Genomic DNA, 20189 nt, shown 5'->3' with positions numbered 1-20189 from the left:
AAGAGATCCAGTCCGTCGTACGAAGACGAAGCATTATTGGATCTGATCTGGCCAGAACATCAACTTCCAACATTGGGGGCACGTGCTCTTTTCTCCATGCCTGGAGTTCCAGGCCGTCATCAGGTAAGCCTTACATAATCCCAGCCATCTTTTCGCCCGCTGCTTCTCACATCGCAGCAGCAGCATCCTCCCCACCAAGAGAGATCAACCATCATCCACTCATCCTCGCCCAGCTTGCATTGTATTGCTCTGCTTTGCCTTGCTTTGTTGCTGCCCTCGCACGCTCGCACGACTATCGCCACGCTCCTTTCACATCCCACCATAGCGTGTTCGCTCCCCCGCCAGCGCAGAGGGGTTTGCGACCCGTTGGAATCCCGACAAGCTCCAAGCGCGCGCAACGCTATCAACAACGAAAAACACCACAACAACAACGCGCTCCCACACGCTCGCAACCACAACCAACCCCTTTCAGCACCTCTCCTTGCTTAGCAAACGTCCAATGCCATAGTCTTTGCTTTGCTTTACTCTACTTTGCTTTACTTTGCCATCCGACCAAAACATGTTCTATTCCGAGACTCTCCTTTCGAAGACGGGCCCCTTGGCCCGGGTCTGGCTGTCCGCCAATCTCGAGCGCAAGTTATCCAAGAATCACATTTTGCAAGCTAGTGTGAAGGACAGCGTCGATGCGATTGTCACCCCAGACCAAGCCCCGATGGCTTTGCGACTGAGTGGCCAGCTTCTGTTAGGTGTTGTTAGGATCTATAGCCGTAAAGCGCGTTATTTACTCGACGACTGCAATGAAGCTCTTCTGAAAATAAAAATGGTATGCGCGCATCTCTGCCCTTCATTGCCCATCCGTCTAGTGCTAATATCAATGTCAACTTGATAGGCGTTTCGCGTATCCGGAAATAATGATATCCCCTCTGGCCTGCACATGCCCTCTCGGGACGCGCTCATGCTCCCTGATGTATTGACCGAGGGCGATAACCTGGAAATGCCACCGATGCCGGACGCGTCATTCCTTCTTTCGCAGATGGACGATGACTCTCACCTGGGCCGGAGGCGGCGAGCCGGGAGTCGCGATATCAACCTACAGGAGGACTACAATGGCAGCCAATTCTTGCAGAATAGCATCGAGAATCAAACCGAGGAAGATTTCGCCCCCCTTGACGATCTAGACCTTGGCTTGGATTTTGGACTTGACCTTCCGGATCTTAATCTCAAAAATGACCGGAGTGTTGAAATTGGACGAGACGCGCCCACTGCGCGTGCAGCAGAGGATGATCTTTTGAGTGAGCTCGACATTCAACTACTAGCGAAGGACACGGTCAATGCTGGAGAGGAGCATGACACGTCCTTAAACCTTGGTTTCGATGACGACAACGATGCCGTTCGCATAGACGAAGAAGGAAATATTGAAATGTTTGATGCGTTCGATCAGCCGGATGTCTCTACTCTCCCGGGTGCCCCACTGATCCGACCCGAACGGATCTCCGAGTCTCCCCTTTCAGATATCGACGAGACCGTCGTTGAGCAAATAGAGGCCGAACGACGCAACAACCTCAGCTTGTACGAGCCTGGAGATGTAACTGAGGAGCCACTCGTTCGCAACCCGGCTCAGCGCGCCAGAAAACAAAAACTCCTACAGCCAGACCCCCAAACCACCATCTCCAACGCACAGATTAAGGACCAACAGCAAAATCGTGAGAAGATCCTCCGGCCTCAATCGTTTCTCCCTCGGGATACCGAACTACTGGCGCTGATGGAAATGCAAAAGAGTGGAGGCTTCGTGTCAAATATCATCGGCGATGGTCGAAGCATGGCTTGGGCTCCCGAGCTCCGAGGCATGCTATCACTCAATGCGGTACGCAGGACGGGCGAGCTTAAGCGGAAGCGTGACAGTGGAATTGCAGACATGGATGGCGATGAAGGCCCGCAAAAGTCCCCACGTCTTGATCTTCGCGAAGAAGAGGACGAGCTCGTTGGCGGACTACATGATGCTGGCTTGGGTCATCCAAGAAGTTCGATTGCGCCAGATGGCACGATCATTGAGATGGCTGGCGATGAAGGCTTCGTGCCGAACATGGAGGACGATGAACACAATGCAACTGCCGGCCTGGACCCAGAATCTCCAGGTGCCAATTTTGACGAGACCACCGCACCTCTAGTCCACCCAGCCGATAGTGGCCCTGTGTCGCTAGGCACAAAACATGCAGTCCATCTACTCCGAGACCGGTTTGGGTCGGAGGCAGCTAGTAGCCCCGACAAGCGAAAGAAAGCCAGTGTTCTATTTCAAGATCTCTTACCAGAAAGAACGACGAGTCGCGCCGATGCTACAAAGATGTTCTTTGAAGTTCTGGTATTGGCAACTAAGGACGCGGTGAAAGTTGAGCAAGCCGAGTCTCAGCTTGGCGGACCTATTAGAGTGAGGGGGAAGAGGGGGTTATGGGGAGATTGGGCAGAGACAGGAGCCGGTGGTGAGATTGCCGAAGAAGAGGCCGCGAGTCCTTCGCACGGCCGTCTGGAGTATTCAACCGCTCTGGCCGTTTCCGCATAGGAAAATCTCTTTGGAGGAATAAATTCTTCTGGTTGTGTATGTATAGTTTTTGTCGATGCGTACTGGGCGAAGACAATGGTTATGGAACGAGGCGTTACCTGGATTCACTTCTTGGGTGGATAGGGGAAGCTCAAATTGGCGTATGTGGAGTTCCTTGATATCCCATATTCGTTTCCATAGGCTGGATATGGTGGATGGCTGTGAAAGTCTGCTTTAATGACAAAAAATATTATTGTGAGCATGGAAGCATATATGTTTGTGCCGCAGATGTATGTGAAACTGCTGTTTGTTCTTTCTTCTTAATATTAGGCAAGTGCCTAACTTAGAGGTTTAGAGGTGAACTGATCTCGCAGGGCATCGCGAGCTACCTAGGTAGTCCTAGAACCCCCTTATTTCAATGTTCATCACCCTTGGTTATGTTATGCGTTGCTCGTCCCCTAGGCTCGCTGGCCTGTATTTATTTCTAAATCACGCGGTGGCCCCCCTTTTCCGTGCGTTCGGACCACTCGACTTAATCAAGCTGTACGCCAGTGGTACGCTGCACGGGACCTTTTCGTTGTTATACGTGCGTAATCTAACGAATACCTAAGTTTTTCAGCCAAGAATTAGCGCTAGCAATTCATCGAACGCGTTTCTAGGTTTCAGTAGGGAGATATTACCCCTACGGGTCAAGCCTCACCACCAGAGGATGCTTCGCGGTCATTAGCCTCTCCATCCTTTGGTCTCCCAGCGTTCCTTTGGCTTTGCTTTAGCTGGGAGCGTAAATGGCATACCCTATGTTTGTCAAGTCCGGAATAGTGGGTTGCAGTGTATTCATGTACTCAGGCTAGCTACATACCAGATAACTTATGGGTACGAGCGGAAGCCACTGTTAACAACTACCGAAATCTCTATCCTCCGCAACCCATTGATGATATGCGCTAGCGTGGGGAACGCCAGCTCCAACTTGGCCCCCTGCAGCTTTGTGAAGCTGATGTTAGCCTTGCCTGCAACCCAGCGCTTCTCAACGGCTCCCTCAACATGTATCGGCTGTGAGGCCGTGGTGCACTGTGCCTCTAAAACTCCCAGCTCCATGTGGGCCTCTACAGTCTTCAATTGGGAATATAGGCGGTCTCACGGCTACAGGGCCAGGCTCTTGCGCAGTAAGCCCATCTAGTCTGAGTCCGCAGAACTCGGTGCCTTCCCAGCCGGCACTCAGGTTGTAGCTGTCGTCTGTCCGCTGGGCTTCCAGGGTCGCGAAGATACTGGGGAATCCGAGCTCCTGACACATGATGATCGGGTCTGCCATATTCTCGAATCGCACTACCAGCAAGTCACCACGCTTCTCGAGCTTCTCCTGCTGATGCTGCGTGTAAACGACGTCATGGACGTACAGGTCGAAATGGCTGTAGCCCCGGCCGCCCAGCCATGCAAGGTTGCTGAGCTTGGTGATAGAAAAAGTCGCAGTAGCCCATCCATTCCCCGTGTCAATACGGAACTCCTTGGTTGGCATTAGTATCTGCAGATAGGATTTCCTACTTTTGAACGTCATATACGTGGTATGATACGTGATGGATCGATCTATACCGAGAGGCCCTCCACCAAAATCGTTTCCTAGTCCAGGGCCCGGTCCAAAGCCGAGCGGCATGCGGTGAAAGGTCGCACGGGACTCAAAATGCAGTTTTAAGACGCCGCAGGCAAAATCATGGGCGTCATGATCGAAGTTGAAGGCCACAAATCTTAGGGAATTTGTGGTCTCCCTATGGCCGAGGTTGCTATGGCCGAGCTTCAACGTAGGTGCTCGCGTGTACTCCTGGATCATGGTTGCTCGCTCTGAGCGGCACTCGAAGTATAGTTTCAATCGGTCCTCTACATCCGATGTCAGTGTTCCTGGCGGAAAGAGTGCACCTAATGCCGCTCCATCTTCCACTGCTTGAGCACCGCCTTGGCCTTGGTAAGGGAGGAATGGGCGCCCCTTGATCCACTATAATTACACACATCAGCCATATTATTCTCATAAGTTCAGGATGGGGTATTACTGTTGGAAGTGTGGGGTGGTCAAGCAATCTCCACACTGTCACGCCGTCCAGATTAGCCTTTTCTAGCAAAGTCTTCACATCATCTGAAAACCCATCGAAGGATTTGAGAAGCGTGTCCTTGGAGCTGGACTGGTTCCAGCCCCCGCCATGTGTATTACTCTCGTTGTCAGGATGCATGGCAACGAAATTCCACTCCGTATTGCCTCTACACGGATATATTATAATGCGGTGCTCCTCCCCAGACAGAATCCTCGCCTCCCCGTCCCGCTCTACAAAGTGTTCTGTCTTTGGATCTGCTTTTATTGCAGCGCTGGAGATTAAAAAGCGGAATGCACTCGACCCAGATGGATGTGCCTTGGTGTCCTAGCCCGTTACATATCTTCGAAGTACAGACTGGATATCATTAGCAAAGACTATCTGCAAGGTAATATCTACTGAGCTCACGTGAACACCGTCCGCACCCAATATCAGATCGCCTGTCACTCTGGTTCCATCGTGCAGGGTGATTGACGGCTCCTCGACATCTGCACCAACCACTCTGCTCTGAAGATGAATAATAACTGGAAACCCAATATTTGTCGTGCTGGTCGCAGTTGTTTTCAGGGCACTATGGAAATCCACGCGGTGACAGAGCTGCCAGGGTTACTCCTTCGTCGTCAACACTGCACTCATCTCGCAATCTCAAAGTAGTTCATCACCCCATATACATACGTACGGATAGGTAGACCTCGGCCCCCTTAAATCCTACGATAAAACTTTATCTCGTGGCGCCTTTATATTCAGATATCCATTCACATGTGTTCGCACCGTGGTCTTCCGGAAACTATACCAGCTCTCCTGAGCAAGCCGTTAATGTTCGGTAGAAGGAAAATAGCCGCGCCAGTGTCCCGAGCGAATCTAGAGGATTCGTATATCTAGATTCTCGTTACATTTCTAAATATTCCTCTTGCGATGTTTTATTCAGATATTTTCCGCACATACCTCGACCCGATGCCCCGCTCGACGGAGGCATATCGCCGCGAATAACCCCCCTATCCCAGCACCGACAATTACAATCTTCAATGGCTTGGGCGCCGACATGTTTCGACACTTTTCAGGTTCCATTGCCTCATTACGCTAGTGGGGATGTCAAGATATGCGGACAACCTAGCACGTAAAATATATAATTGCGATACTAATCAACCCGGACAGAACAGCGCTGTGGGTATTTCAGTCTGGTCCGGTTGATATCATTAGGCGTTACAAGGAAAGTTAACATTATCGCTTTGGTGGGGTTTCTATCTCACGCCCTATTAAAACCATTTCCTCGCCACAAATCCGGAGTATGCTGTGAATCCCACAGGTCTTCAGTTCTCGATAATCTGTACCGGTTTCCATTATCATCGTTAGTTCCCGCAATTCTAGCGACAAAACCTGCGGGCATATAATCATTATCCGTTGCTTGGGCATCATCACCAACATATTGTTAACCCTTTCCGTACATAGACCGGGCTACTATCCCGGGTGATGTTGATATGTTGTTAAATCGTGTGAGGGTGGTGACCGGAAGTCCGCTGTCGCAACACTCAGCTACGTACAGTACAGCACCCACACCGGGTGCTGCCTGCCTTTGTTGTGTAGCGTGGATATTAATTTGGGACTGAATTAAATTACATATCTCTTACTACTGGCTTGCATAGCAAATATTAAACTAGGACATGGAAGAATTCGTTGACTGGGAAATAGTGGCATAAATAGTGGCGCAAGCGAGCAGAAAGGGGCATAAACGGACCTGCTACGCAACGGCGAACGATGGCAACGACCAATGCTGCAAGGGAGTTGCTAGAGATCTCCAGTACAGCGCGAAATATACTTCTTCGAAATGGGTATTTCCATTCCGAAGGGTTAGGCCGTTTCCATTCCATGCAATGGACCTAGCCCATCTCTGACAAGAGTCGTTAACCCCGGTCCTCGGTCGACTAGAACTGAGGATTGGAAGGGAAACACTGGGACCCGGGACGAAAGCGGCGAGCATAATAAAGGAGCATCATAAAGGGGTGGATTATATCAGGTGCCACGGCGGTATCTAGAATTATAAGTATTTGTATGCAATCGAAGTCTTGTACGTTTTCGAGCTCGAGTGCTTAAGTCCTTTAGAAAGAGTCAATTGCGGGATCGTTTTCCAACACCTTCCCCGATAACAAGCAAGACCTGCGCCAGTCAACCCACAACTAATCATTTTAAAAGCCCGAATAAAAACTAAAATCGGGCATTTCCATGATGCAACAACAAATCTTGCAACGGGGAATGGCATGCTCTCCATCCTGTCCAGGATCGCGCAACCTCTGCTTGTCGCATACCCAGCAAACCCATACCCCTGATTGCGCCCAGCCTACAGGCGGTTCCATTCGCAAGTGACACTTGACGCAGCGCGGGATTCTACCTCCTACTTGGAGGGGATGCGTGGATTGGTTGCATATATGGCAGATCCAGAGGCGGGTTAGTTGGAGCGGGGAGGAACGCATGGTGACTTGGATTAGACGCTGGAGTTGAAAGTGCGGGACTGTGCAGGAATTGAGAATGAATTGCGAGGACGAACTTTGGAATGTCTTTAACTTCATCCCTTTCAAAGGTTGAAAGGTCAAATTTGCTGATCTGCAAACGGAACGGGCAATTGCAGGAATGGCACACGTGGAAGGCTAGGAACGAGGAGCTGAGTGATGAGGCTCTCCCGGATGCAACACCTAGCTAAGATTGCATTCTTTACAAAACCCAAGCCGCCGTGCGAGTGCCTTTGCATCTCGTAAGGGATAGGGAGTCGTCAACTCGTAGGGTATGATGTATCGCCAGCGTGCGTGGCTCTTCAGCGGGCCTGAACCGAGATGTTGCTTCGGTGTGTTTGTTCCCTTCTCTTCGTCTCTCGGACTGTCGGAAACACATCCGCGACTGGGACTATGTTCAGTCTGTAGATTCGTGGGCTTTGGCTTTGGCTTTGGCTTCGGACAACCCCAAATCAATCCCCGCCGAGTAGACCTGAACCGTTCTGGAGCGCTGGAGCGCTGGAGAACTGGGGAGCTGGAGCTGGAGCTGGAGCTGGAGCCTGGACGGGAGCGCATGTGGCAAGTAACAGGGTCGCCAGGTGGTGGTCGTCGTCTATGCTGTCATCAATCCTTCGCACCGGTACGAAAGTATATCATCACCATCGCCATCGCCATCGCCATCGACTTCTGGTGCTTATGTTGCATCCAATGGAGCCCTGTGTGACGGCGAGCAGCTCGTACCACAGCAGCTCAGCACCACTCAACCTCGGCCCCGACCTGCCATGCGACTCAGCACGTCAATACGGTACTCGACTCGTAATTCCCCCCGCCATGCCGGGGCAGGTTTCCCCCCTGAAATAGAAATGATGATGAGCATTTGCCACGTTCTTTACTGGTACCGGATCGAGGGACTTCGCACAGGATCCGTTGCTCGGGATCCTTGTGCTCTCCCCACAATCAATCCCCGGATGTTCCTGGTCGTGTGCTACTAAAAACGAAGTAAGTACTGGAGTAGTACAGCATCATCATCATCATCATCATCATTATTTTCCCTCGTGATGATGATTACGATCCGGCGGAGGCGCTTGGCTTGGCTTGGGGGGCGGACTGCCAGTGCAGCGTGTGCGAGGAGGGTGAGATGAGATGAGATGGTGTGGCACGCTGTACGAGCATCCATTGCGGATGATATAAACCCGCCGGACGGAAAGCTCGAACATACATTCCTGCTCACATCGCATCACATATCTCGTTCGCATTCTCCAGTCCAGTGTGTGTGTGTGTCTCCTGCAGGTCCAATGATAATAACATACTGTAACAATAAAAATCACAACAAAAATAATCCTCCGTTCCGCACCGTTGACTTGGGTTCATCGTTCGTCAGGGAGGCGGGCGCTGCAGCAGCGCCCCGAGGCACCACACAAGGATCCGATGCTGCCGGCGCTGCTGCTGCTGCTGCTGCTGGTGGCCGGGCCTTGACCTTGACCTTGACCTTGATTGGCCGCGCTGCGGACCTTGGGCTGGGGAGTTGCTGCTATTGGTGTCTCGGTGGTCCCCTACAAGACGGTACCGGTAAGTAAGAATTATTTATGAGTAAGTTAGTTTGATGTTATGCGCACCGGCGAGTTGTTAACTTGTTGGGAACCCCAGGGGTCGAGTCGGTGCCGCGCCGGAGCATTCAAGGCCCAGTCCATGTCCGTTCCCCGAAGCATAGCATAAGTAGCATAGCATAGCGTAGCAGAGGGCAACTGGTACTAGTACTAGTACCTGACAGAGGTCGGTCCTAGGCACTCCAGCAATTTGCGCTGATGGTTATTGTTGAGCCTGCGATGCCGACTTGTTGAACTTCTTCTCTCTTCCCTCTTCCCTCTTACCACTTCCCACTTCCCACCACCTTCGTTCGACGCTCGCAGTTGCGAATACCTTCCTCTTCTCTTCAATCCCCCCCCCCCTTCTCCCCCGGCGCGATCCTTCTGGACGTGGTGCACCCTCTCCATCCTGCCGAAGCCCCTTTTATTAATTTATTAAGGCTGGACCATCCACACGTGACCCCTTGCGCTCCAGTGAAGCTTTCTTTACCAAGTACCTCAGTACTCCCTCCGTACATCCTGCCTGCTCACCCGGCGCGCTCCCCCAAGACGTCCTGATGGTTCAAAATGGACGACATGCGCCCTCAGGATGTCCACTTTGCCTGGGACGACATCATGGCGTACAAAGCTTCCACGGCTCCAAAGACGAGTCGGACGCCTCACCACCTGTCCGTCTCTGGATATACGCCATCCCGCCAAGAAAAAGACCCGAGAGAAGATGGCTACCTATACGATAGCGACGTCGATGCCTCCCAATGGAGTGAAACGGAAACTAGCTTGAGCACTGGCCCATTTAGTATCGATTCCCGCTCGACACACACCTCCGGCTCCCTCAGCGGCCTCGAATGTTGTTTTGGCGACGACGAAGATGAAATCGAGTTTCCCTCGTATCATGATGCTCCCGCCTGTGCTCGCGGAAGGATGCCCGAGTTGTGCAACCCGTTCCCTCCGTTGGCCTCGTCACAACCAGGGCTACCGGAAACCATTCAACATGCCGACGACGATTCAGCAGTCCAAACGCAACCCTCCCGACACGTAGATTATTTATCTCATGACTGGCGTGAGGAAGACGTCGCGGCAACATGGAGGTATCTCCGATCAACCCGGACAGTATATACCAACAGAGAACGGTTAGAGAACGCATCATGGCGCATATGGATAAAAACACGGCATGACTTGGGAACAACTGAGCCCCAGACAATCAACTGGTAGAATATGATGCGAGATCCAATCCTTTAAACCCATGCTAACCTTTTGAATAGGATGAAAGATCGCGATGTTACTTGGCTGTACGGCCCGCTTCAGTTGGGAGAGGAATTGGACGGTGAATCCGCTCCACCTCCTGTCCCATCAGAGACCCCGTCGCCCCCGGTGAGGCCAATTCTCAAGAAGCCAACCTTATCGGAGACGTTGCTCCGAAGATCACTCTCTGTGTCTTGTCTCGTCAAGGTACCATCGACAGCTTCTATCCAAACGCAAAGGTCCGCCGAATTTAAGAATGATTCCTCCACTCACCCGCTCCCAGCGTTCCGCCGGCCCAAACCAAAAGTAACCTTCAGCTTTGATTCTATCAGTGATTGGTCTCGCCGTTCTCCCACTCCCACCAAGAATGTTCGATTCCATGACGAAATTGAACAGCACAGCGATTTCGGACCAATTGACTTTGACGAGGGTGACATTGAGGTCTCTGCGCTTGTGAATCACCGCCATGCGAATGCGACTGAGCTGCGGCGTGCTCTAATCGTTGGGGGAATACCATTAGCCGTCACGTCCGAACCTATCGCCCTAGCTGACGATCTAGAGCGCGGGGATGATAATCTAGAAACCGATTCCAATATATCAATGGAATCTGATAGTGAAAGTGCCGAGTCAGAGCACTCACATGATGATTCTGAGGACGATTATTTTGGGACCGCAGTGAATTTTAGCAGGGCAGAGATATCCCACATGGGGTCCCTGCTGGGTCCGGTTAGAGATGAATTGGTTGAGCTAGTAATGTCTGAATTCTGGACGCTTTTTAATCGGGAATGGGACTCAAGCTTCACCGAATGTGCTGGTAACTCTCCAAGATCACCAAAGGAGAGTCGGTCTGGCCCTCATACAACACCCTCTACGTCAGGGATCCAAGCTCAGCGCAAGCGTCAAAGGATGGATGATGGCGACAATCGTGACGACAATAGTGGCAGAAAGCCTCGGCAGCCACCTCAACTCCCCGTGCCAGGATCGGAAGGCAAAGATAGCCCCAAGTTTGCCTGTCCATTTCGCAAATGCGACGCAAATACGTACAACATCTATAGCTATAGAGTATGCGCATTGTCTCACTGGAAGACCATTGCACGAGTTAAGTATGTGTACCATTTCCGCATCCGAAAAAGTTACCCCTTGCTTATCCATCTAGGGAACATTTATACCGATGCCATCAAGTGGCTCCTCACTGCAAGAGGTGCTGGCAAACTTTCAAGAACCAACAGCAACTGGACACTCATCTCACCGTCGCCGCTCAGGAGATATGTGAAATCCGGCCCGGAAATTCCCCCGAAGGTATTACACCGGAAATTGAGAGGCGGCTGAGAAGTAGGAAGAAGTCACACCCAAACCAAACAGACGAGGAGAGGTGGAAGGACATTTACAAGCTGTTGTTTCCTAATGCAACAGTGCCTTCGCCATGTAGGTTTTCATTTTGCATGAGAATGCCACCTCCGAGATGTCTTCCAGGATGCTTACCGGGTTTTAGATTTTGAAATTGTCCAAGATGAGCCTCCCTCCTCGCCCGATTCCCGCGAGCTAGCAAACTATGAAGGCTATCTCCGTCGCGAGCTTCCGCGGCTTGTCCGGAGTAATATAGAAGAGGTGGTCCGTCGAGAGACACAGCCATTAGAAGCAGTGCTGGTCGGAAGCCTGGTTGGAATCATCCAGGACTGCCAGGATAGGGTCTTTCGTGCATACCGAGAGACACAGGGCTTTGATCCTAGTATCTCCACTCCGTCAATCGCGACTCTTACATCCACGCCACTTCCAGAAGCCATCTGCACCGAAGATACCCAGGCTCGCGCGGAATCCGACTTTCTCGACGCTGCCTTTCAAGCACCTGTCCCTACCCCAGAACAACGCGCTCCATATATCCAACCGTTCGAATTGTCGGACTACAAGGTATTTTCCGATTCTGGATATTCTAGTGAGCCTATTTGCAGTTGTCGAAGTCTTTGCAGTTGCACCCGGTCAACCTTTAATACACAATTGCAGGACGATCCTTTCTCTGTATCCCAGGATAACAGTAATATCAGCCGGCCGTGGGCCCAACGACCGACAAATTCGCTCTCTTACCCTTCTTGGCAACATGTTGAATTGACGGAAGATGAAGCGGATTGGTGGATGAATATATGATTTATGACATATACCTCATTGCATTTTTGTTGCATTTGCGTTGCAGCGCATAGAAACCTTTGGCGGAAACTGATCGGTATACCCCTTTTGCAGGAGTTTTAGTCTGGGCTTAATGTTTGGAATTAGAGGTAACATTGACATGTATGTTTTGGATTGTGCTATAGACGGGTAGATAGTTTTAGTCCTAACGATTCCGTGCCAAGACTCGCAAATTCTATTGCAGCAGCAGCTTTCGGTCAACGAGTATGGCTGGTATACTGTTCCTGCCATGGCAGGTCACTGTTGCAACAAAAGCAGTTCTCAGCGCGTCGCTAGATATGTTTTTGCACTACTTCTTAATTCTTCACCCTTATAGATACATGCGCCTAATAGATGATAAGCGTCACCGACTACTTCACTTTTTCTCATATTGTTCACACAATTGCTAGGCTTGGCACTGTCGTTAATTCCATGGTGACTTGGTCTTTGCCGCTAAACACAATTTCTTCTTTGCACTGGTCAATATTCAAATCTAAGAAAACATGTTAAGGTTGCACTATATTTAATAAAAGTACATCAATGCCCTATGCAAAAACATCTGACGCATACCGATTACTTTTAATATCCTGGAACCAACTCTCGATCTCTTCGTCCGTTTTCGACTTCCCTCTAGCTTCAGTTGCCTCCTCGTATATTTTCTTTATCATCACCCCGATACCCTCGCCCACGGTGTTTGATCCGCACACGTACAATTTTGCACCTTGGTCAAAAACCTCCCTCATACGCTCCCTCTCTTCCCAAACACGATCCTGAACATAGCGACAGCCCTTACTCTGCTCTTTCGCCTTCGAAAATGCATAAAATACCTCGACCACACCATCCTTTTCCCATTGCCGCAGTTCATTGCTGAAGAGGACGTCTTTCTGTGGGTGCTGGCATCCGATGAATAGGTATGCCGCTGCTAGTTTCCGTCCTCCTTTGATCTGCATCGCACGTTCCTGGGCGAATCCCCGGAACGGGGCTAATCCAGTGCCAGCACAGATCATGATGACAGGCGTATTTTCGATATCTTTCGGGGGGTGGAAGTGACCGTGGCTCGGCTTAACCGCAACATGCATGCGGTCTCCTTCCTCGAGACTCGACAGGTAATTCGAGGCCACACCGAGGAACCTTTTCGACGAGGCGGCCTTGGAAGGGGTATCGAGAACCGACCAGGTGATGGTCGCCGTTGTTGGATCTGCAAGTGGCGAGGACGAGATTGAGTATTGTCGAATGCGCATCGGAGGTAGCATAGCGAGGAAGTCTCCAAGTGGAAGGCCAGCTGCAGAGGGATACTCTTCCAGCAAGTCTAAAGGAGATCGGCGCTTGAGCATAACCTCCCTCTCGAAGTCATCACCTGCGAGCTTCATAATTTCCGCCCGCTTCTTCTCATCTGTGCAGCTGGAGGCGATTTTTATGATATTCTATGGATACTATTAGCATCCTATATATCACCAATTTTCCGACGCATACCTTTCGAGTAGCTGGCTGGCCAAGCTCAACATAAGCACCCAGCACATCCACAGCTGAAATTGGATGACCCGTAGGCAGTGTTGTATTCGAACCGCTCTTGATGGTCAACGTTGCATCATGAGGCAAACTCGCCCACTTCAGCACGCGCCTAACGTTCTTGGTATCGTTCAAAGGAAGAACGGCGAGATAGTCGCCGACCTTATACTCCATCCCTGTAGGCAATTTCAACGCGATGTGTCTCTTCTCGGGCTCCCCTTCAGTCGTTAACAACTCATTGCTCAAGACGATTGCCTCTTTGACATCCTGGCGTAATCGGGACCGCCGGGAGCTTGTGTCGACTTCCACATCGATGCCTGCTTCCTGCTCGTCTGCGTTACCTCCAAGCGCCTTCCACAGGTTTTCATCTTGCCATTTGTCGAAATCACCGAAAATGTCGCCTCCTGCAACGTCCCCGAGACCGATATCTGCAATTTTCTCTGCTCCACTTTCTTCAAATCCCGATTGAAGCAGAAGCGGTACCTTGTGGAATGTCGACGCCCAGTCACCTATAAATGATTAGTATCCTGCCTTTAAAATTAAGCTTTTGGAACATACGGTTTCCGCACCCAAAAACAGCATACTTGACACCTAACATTTTCGAGCCTTTTAAATTCTGAAGCCATTCGACAAAATGGGCAGCATTATCGGGAGGCTGGCCTTCGTAACTTGAACAGATTAGTATCACGGGCTGATCGCTGGGAACCTTGTTGACAGCTGAGTCAAGAACATTGACGTGGGGTTCGTATCCACGACTAGACGCAGTTCTAGCAAGGCTTTGGGCCAGAGCTTCGCAGGTGCCTGCATTGGAACCGTAAAAGATCGACATGGGTTTCTTAGTCCCACCGGTTGTCGTAACGGCCTTGTCATTCAAGTGCTTATTTGTAGCTTTAGAGTCCTTGGATGGGGCTACATAAAGCGTTTTCTCTAAGTAATCTGGGTCGATGTGAGCCCGGACATTTGCGCGCATGTAGAAATCCTTGGGTTTAAGAGTCAATGTTGTCTTGATTTCAAGCTGGTAACTGGGATCCTCCATGCGGAAATCAAAGTTCTGGAAGAGCATAGCAACAGCTAATATGGCCTCTTGCCATGCAAACGGCCTTCCAATACACGCGCGGGAACCGTTTCCAAACGGTTTCCAGCTGTTGGGTGGAAGCTTGCTAAATGCTTCGGGTAGCATTCTCTCGGGCTTGAACTCGTCGGCATCTGGTCCATAGACCAAAGGATCCCTATGAATCTTCGGAAGAAGCACGGTCATAGGCTGGCCCTTTTTAACTTCGTATCGCCCACCGCCGATAAAGGTAGACTCTTCAGTTGAGTCGGGCCGGATCGAGACAGAAAATGCTGGGGCGGTTGGTGTCAGTCTCAGCGTTTCACGCAGGCAGGCATCAATGTATGGAAGTTTCGACATGTGCTCAATAGTTATTGGATTGTTGCCAATAACATCGTCGACTTCACGCTGCACAGCTTGGTAGCTGGCTGGGCTCTTGAGTAGGTTGTAAAACAAGAAGGAGAGAAGACCGGATGTAGTCTCGTGTCCTCGTTCAAGTTAGCTAATCTCAATTGTTTTTAGTGTTGGCATGCATACCTGCAATCAGAAACGTGATCATATTATTTTTTATGCTGTCCTCTGTGAGGGCTTGCCCTGTTTTTGGATCCCGTCCGTGAAGCATAGCATTAAGTAGGTCTTTTTTGTCTGTAGGATTTGCCCTTCGTTCAGCGATGAGATCTGTAGCTACCTTCTTCATCAAAGCAATATCGGCATCGTACTTTTGCTGTGCTGTACGCCTGAAATAGTTAGCCAGAGGCAGCCGTCCTGCCCTCTGCCCGGACTCAACCAAGAAGTCCACCATCGCAGCAACAAAAGGATGCATTTCATCATGATAGAAACTGTTGAATCTGGTGCCCATAGCACACCTGCATGCCGTTAACGTCTTTCCAACCGAGCGATAGTGGGGGGGCAAACAATGCAATGGAATCCAATGTTAGCCTGGTAAAGTCATCCGTCACATTGATCTTCTCGTTTGGCCCAAATCGCGCCCACTTAACAACCAGCTGGCAAGCAATCCCGTGCATCTCATCGAACATCGACTGAATTGGAAGGGGGCCAAACGCTAGTCGAAATCAGTAATGGACAAGAATCCAATTGATCAAGAGAGGCTCACCTGGCATTAAAGTTCGATGAGCGATTGCCCATGCTTCTTCGCCCGGCCGAGCTGTAAAAAGTCCATCTGCCACTCCAGTTCTGACCTGCTCTAAAGGGCCGTGGACGATTTTTGCAAATCTCTTCTCATCGCAGATTTCGTTCATCAGCTCAACGCTCCCGATGTACAGTTTCTCCCTACCTGCCAGAGTAAGCTTGAATATTGGGCCTAAAGAAGTCAGTAGATGTTGACATGTTGTCATATTTAATCGTTCGATATACCGTATGTATCCGTCAGCAGCCCAAGACTCATGATAGCATTCGCCGGGTCAACGTCCATGGCATTACCAAGTATGGGTAGGCCGGGTGGACCTGGGATTGTTTCTGTCATAATAGCGTTTTAACAGTAGCACGAGTTTTGTGAAGGGCGATTTGCAAATCAATTGAAGTAGTTTGCACCACGGTCTGAGGAAAAGAGAATAGGGCACCCCCAACTCTATATGTACATAGTTGATTGGAGGGGTTCATGTTAGACAGCTGACATGGATTGATACTGGGCGATGACGAAAGGTGGTGCTGTTATTGCTATGGTTCAAGGTTCTATGCTGACACAGTATGTTAGAGGGGCTTGGACTACGTAACCCGCAGCGGTGACGAATAATAAGTATGATAAAGGGGCAGTAAGTACGCTATAGTCACATCTATCAGTGCTCTTACCCGTCCGGCGTCCGCTTTTACGGAGTAGGCCCATTAATACATTGTGGGTAAGGAGCATTCTCGGCATAAACCAACACGCCTTCATGAAACAAACAAGCAGATCCGTAGCATTCCACCGCTTGGTCAATGTCAAATCCGTGGTTGGTCAGTTCGTACTACGTCTCGGTATTGTACGCCGTGCTCCTTGCATTTCTCTTATTATTAGTACGGAGGTGAGATACAGCGAGATAACCTACAGGGCCAATCTAATAAGCTCTGGCCTTGGCCGGACACCCGACTCTCACATATACGCTACAATTACTTTGGACCGGAGCTATATTACTAGATCCACCTCTTCAGCATATGCCGAGGTTGTACGACGTGTGGAGTATCTCCCCATATTTCCCCAGGGTTCATGCGCCCTAGACCGTTGGCATGTGCAACTTACAATACGCCGTTAGTGGTAGTCACGCATCGCATGCATTCATCCATCAATGCTATAAAGAGTGTCTCGTAACCTAAGGTACGTCGACCCGAACTCCAATTCTTGCCAATATCCAAACATTCCTCAAATCCAAAGGTAAAATTGTATGTACAAGCATGATCGAAGGGCACCGCAACTTCACAATCACTACCTAGGTAGGCGCTCCCTATTCACCTGGCATGCCGTTCTTCATGTTATCATACTTGCTCCCAGAATAGGTCAGGCAGTTTTGACTCTGCTCCAAATTACCAAATTTCCCAGCAATCGTCCCGATCAGACTCTGCGACCCGTCCCTATCCGCACTGGTCTCCCAGAACATCGCACCTCCCAATCCTTTGTTTTGGATATAGGCGGCCTTGAGCTGAGCTACCGCGACGTTGTCATAGCTGATGAGCTCCCTCGAGCTGCTGTCGTAGCTGTACGACGCGCCGGTGATCGAATCGGTATACTCCACAGCCCCCGCTTTGGGTAGATTCTTATAATCCCAGACCCCATTCTCCCAACTTCCTGACCCGACGCCAGTGAACGTTTGGCCAAGCCCGCTGGTTGCTTGGAATGACCGACCATAAATTGGGATGCCCATGACTATCTTGTTGGCAGGAACCCCAGCAGCAATATAATCGGTGATCGCCCTTTGGGTGGAATATGGGGTACTTTTTGGGTTCGAAGTGCTTGCATATAGGTTGGCATCATGCCCAGCAACAGTGTCCCAAGATCCTGCATTATGGTTAGGCGAGTGGACTAAGGTACCGACCGCGATGAGAGGTCATGCTCAAGGAGACTTACCACTATAATCGTACGCCATCAAATGCCAAGCATCAAGGTATTGATCCATGTCCTTCATGTGCAGGATTTCATAGTTGCTAGGACCGGCGGGACATGCGATGGTGATGAGGAACTTGCTTGACGAGGCATACTGTTGGGCATAGGAGTTGAGAGCCGACCGGACCGCCGCCAGAAGCAGGACGAAATTCGCTGCCTCGGTGTCGTTGACCGGATACTCCCAATCGATATCAACGCCATCCAACCCCAGATCTTTCACAAACCCTACAGCAGTTGAAGCAAATTGAGCTCGTGTTGCGGCGGTACTAGCTGCAGCTGCAAAGTTGCTGGAGTATGTCCAGCCCCCAATGCTCAGCAGAACCTTCATTTGACGATTCTTCTTCTTGAGAAGGTAGAGTTGTTTGATGCAGCCGTAAACGTTGTTCCCAACATCGTTCCAGGAGTCTGTCGGGTAATGTTTTTGCAAGTCCGCATACTCATCTGAAAGGTATCTTCAAGGCATTAGTTCAGTCATGGAAGAATATAAGGAAGTCTCCTTACACGGTACCGTCAGCCCGGACATTGGCGAATGAGTACAGAACATGTGTCAGTTGGGACGCCGGGAGTTGTTGGGGTTGGTAGTTCCTCCCATAAATCGCCCTATTCGATGTGAGCCCAATGTCAGATGGATTTCACTTGTGAAAATTTACCAGTTAACGAAATACGCCGCGTTCTTCAAGCCGCCAGCAGCCACAGCTTGTGGTGCAAAGCTCTCTAGTTCTGCTAAGGAGTTTCCATTTTTGGGAGCGGCTTGTGCAAGTGGTACTTGTACAAATACTGCTGCCGCGGCAAGAAGTGAAGGAATGAGGCGGGAAAACATCTGGACAAGTAGTACAAGAAATTGCGAGCCTTCGAGCGCCTGCGATGGAGTTGCAGGAAATTTGAAGGCATATCGACCTCTTGATATAGCCCAGTGTTACTGATTGATTGAAACAATATAAGCCTCAATTTCCACCACCTGCCGGATTTTCACGAATCTTGAATGGCTTCTCAATCGGAGACATCCACGCGATGGAGACTGAAGTTCCAACCAACGTTACAATCCTCTGCGTGATGTTTGTAGAGGAACATATTCCATTTATCAACCACGACATGCCAGACAGAGAAGCGTCTCCGAGATTAGAGCCGTATAATTGGTGGTGGAAGCTATCCGCCCTGACGATCTGGAATGAGGATCTGCAATCTAGAGCCCAGTTCCTGAAAATCCGGGCCTCGGAACAACGTATCATCTGGATCCTCTGCGGCCTGGCCATTGGTCTTCCACAAAGACCATCACCGCCTGAGCATGTCTGTCGCCATGCCGCCATGGCTTGGTGAACTCGTGAGCGCGACCTTGGAGTCCTCTTTCCGGTTCCCAGCTATGGAGACTGTCCCCGTGGGCCGTGTACCCCCGTCCCTCCGGATCTACTTCGCGGCCGTTCATCCTGAGGCTTCGCGGGCGATTTAAGAATGGTATACTTTATGACGTTTCGGCCATGGATTTTGGAATACACACACGGTTTCAGCCGTAAGTTCCACGCGGGTGGAGATTGAAATGTTCCGGCCGCACGGGAGGTACAGAGGACGTGGAATACTAAACAGTTGCCTCCGGCATTATCTCGCCGCAATAAACCCCACGCGCGGGAATTGGCGCGGATGGAGCGATACCAATCGAGATATGATATTCGGATTGTAACAATTGGCTGGAAAAACATCCCTGTCTCCGAGAAACATACCTCTTGTGTTCGTCGACCTTCCTAATCTGTTCCGTCGTCCACAACACCAAGGCTATCGACTATCTTATTTCTACTTGGTACACCAGATGACTTGTTCTTTTACCACGAGATGTGGCCTTGATCGTGGAGGAGATGTCCACCGGCGTAACGTTACCGAATCATCTAATGTTTAGTTCCGGCGCCAGTCACGGCCAGTGCCCCTGAGGGCTTCACAAGGTCTCGTGATAGTTTGCAATGGCTTCACCGCGGCCGGTTTTATTAGCACGCAGTCAGTTCAGGTGCATTGCTATGATTTGTCCGAGCTCCTTGCGGTTCTCTGACTTGATGTATGGTCACTACCTGGAGGCTCCTGCTGATAACTGGTCTTGAGGTAGCAGTTCCCACTAGCCAAAACATAATCTTACCTTCCACCTAATGGTGTTATTTTGACATATCAAGGCCTGTTTTCAAATACATAACTCTGATGCTCTGGCTATGGAGAGAGAGATTGTCATGGCGTCAAGATTAACAGTCTTTAAAGATGACATGTTATTTTAGGACAAGCTGCTGTATAGTATATTAGATATTATCTTTGTATAATATTTCAATTTATTATAACAAGCTAGCGTCTATTCCTACTGAAGTATTTCAAAGTGCTTGCGTTTGTAAAAACATGATACTTACTTACGTGTTGCTTCTTGTGTTCTTTCAGATTGGTCGAGGACATGAAAGGTAAGGGCCAAGTTATTTCAATTTAAC

The 20189-nt window shown here is 50.2% G+C and overlaps 6 protein-coding genes across 6 annotated transcripts; 3 read left to right on the top strand and 3 right to left on the bottom strand.

Annotated features, from left to right (window-relative positions):
• Window positions 1–559: 559 nt before the first annotated feature.
• On the top strand, window positions 560–2557 carry BP5553_10607 (Uncharacterized protein; the record flags this gene model as incomplete). Its single annotated transcript, XM_032019230.1, has 2 exons — window positions 560–823; window positions 890–2557. The coding sequence occupies 2 exons, from the start codon at window positions 560–562 to the stop codon at window positions 2555–2557; spliced, it is 1932 nt and encodes a 643-aa protein (XP_031864670.1).
• Window positions 2558–3572: 1015 nt separating this feature from the next.
• Window positions 3573–4752, bottom strand: BP5553_10606 (uncharacterized protein; the record flags this gene model as incomplete). The annotated part of the gene is made up of 2 exons (XM_032019229.1): window positions 3573–4520; window positions 4576–4752. The coding sequence occupies 2 exons, from the start codon at window positions 4750–4752 to the stop codon at window positions 3573–3575; spliced, it is 1125 nt and encodes a 374-aa protein (XP_031864669.1).
• A 4495-nt stretch (window positions 4753–9247) lies between these two features.
• BP5553_10605 (uncharacterized protein) lies at window positions 9248–12064 on the top strand (the record flags this gene model as incomplete). Its single annotated transcript, XM_032019228.1, has 4 exons — window positions 9248–9768; window positions 9943–11025; window positions 11079–11347; window positions 11415–12064. The coding sequence occupies 4 exons, from the start codon at window positions 9248–9250 to the stop codon at window positions 12062–12064; spliced, it is 2523 nt and encodes an 840-aa protein (XP_031864668.1).
• A 563-nt stretch (window positions 12065–12627) lies between these two features.
• BP5553_10604 (Bifunctional cytochrome P450 reductase) lies at window positions 12628–16125 on the bottom strand (the record flags this gene model as incomplete). The annotated part of the gene is made up of 7 exons (XM_032019227.1): window positions 12628–13506; window positions 13556–14100; window positions 14150–15130; window positions 15180–15508; window positions 15558–15705; window positions 15757–15963; window positions 16017–16125. 7 exons carry the CDS (start codon window positions 16123–16125, stop codon window positions 12628–12630), a joined length of 3198 nt encoding a protein of 1065 aa, XP_031864667.1.
• Window positions 16126–17080: 955 nt separating this feature from the next.
• BP5553_10603 ((Trans)glycosidase) lies at window positions 17081–18556 on the bottom strand (the record flags this gene model as incomplete). The annotated part of the gene is made up of 4 exons (XM_032019226.1): window positions 17081–17631; window positions 17701–18188; window positions 18238–18336; window positions 18387–18556. The coding sequence occupies 4 exons, from the start codon at window positions 18554–18556 to the stop codon at window positions 17081–17083; spliced, it is 1308 nt and encodes a 435-aa protein (XP_031864666.1).
• A 191-nt stretch (window positions 18557–18747) lies between these two features.
• On the top strand, window positions 18748–19053 carry BP5553_10602 (uncharacterized protein; the record flags this gene model as incomplete). The annotated part of the gene is made up of 1 exon (XM_032019225.1): window positions 18748–19053. One exon carries the CDS (start codon window positions 18748–18750, stop codon window positions 19051–19053), a length of 306 nt encoding a protein of 101 aa, XP_031864665.1.
• Window positions 19054–20189: the final 1136 nt, after the last annotated feature.

Source organism: Venustampulla echinocandica, assembly GCF_003357145.1.
Source record: "Venustampulla echinocandica strain BP 5553 chromosome Unknown scaffold_16, whole genome shotgun sequence".
In the NCBI taxonomy this organism is placed as follows: domain Eukaryota; kingdom Fungi; phylum Ascomycota; class Leotiomycetes; order Helotiales; family Pleuroascaceae; genus Venustampulla; species Venustampulla echinocandica.
Note: the sequence above shows the minus strand (reverse complement) of the source record. Positions and strands in the feature narration are given on the sequence as shown.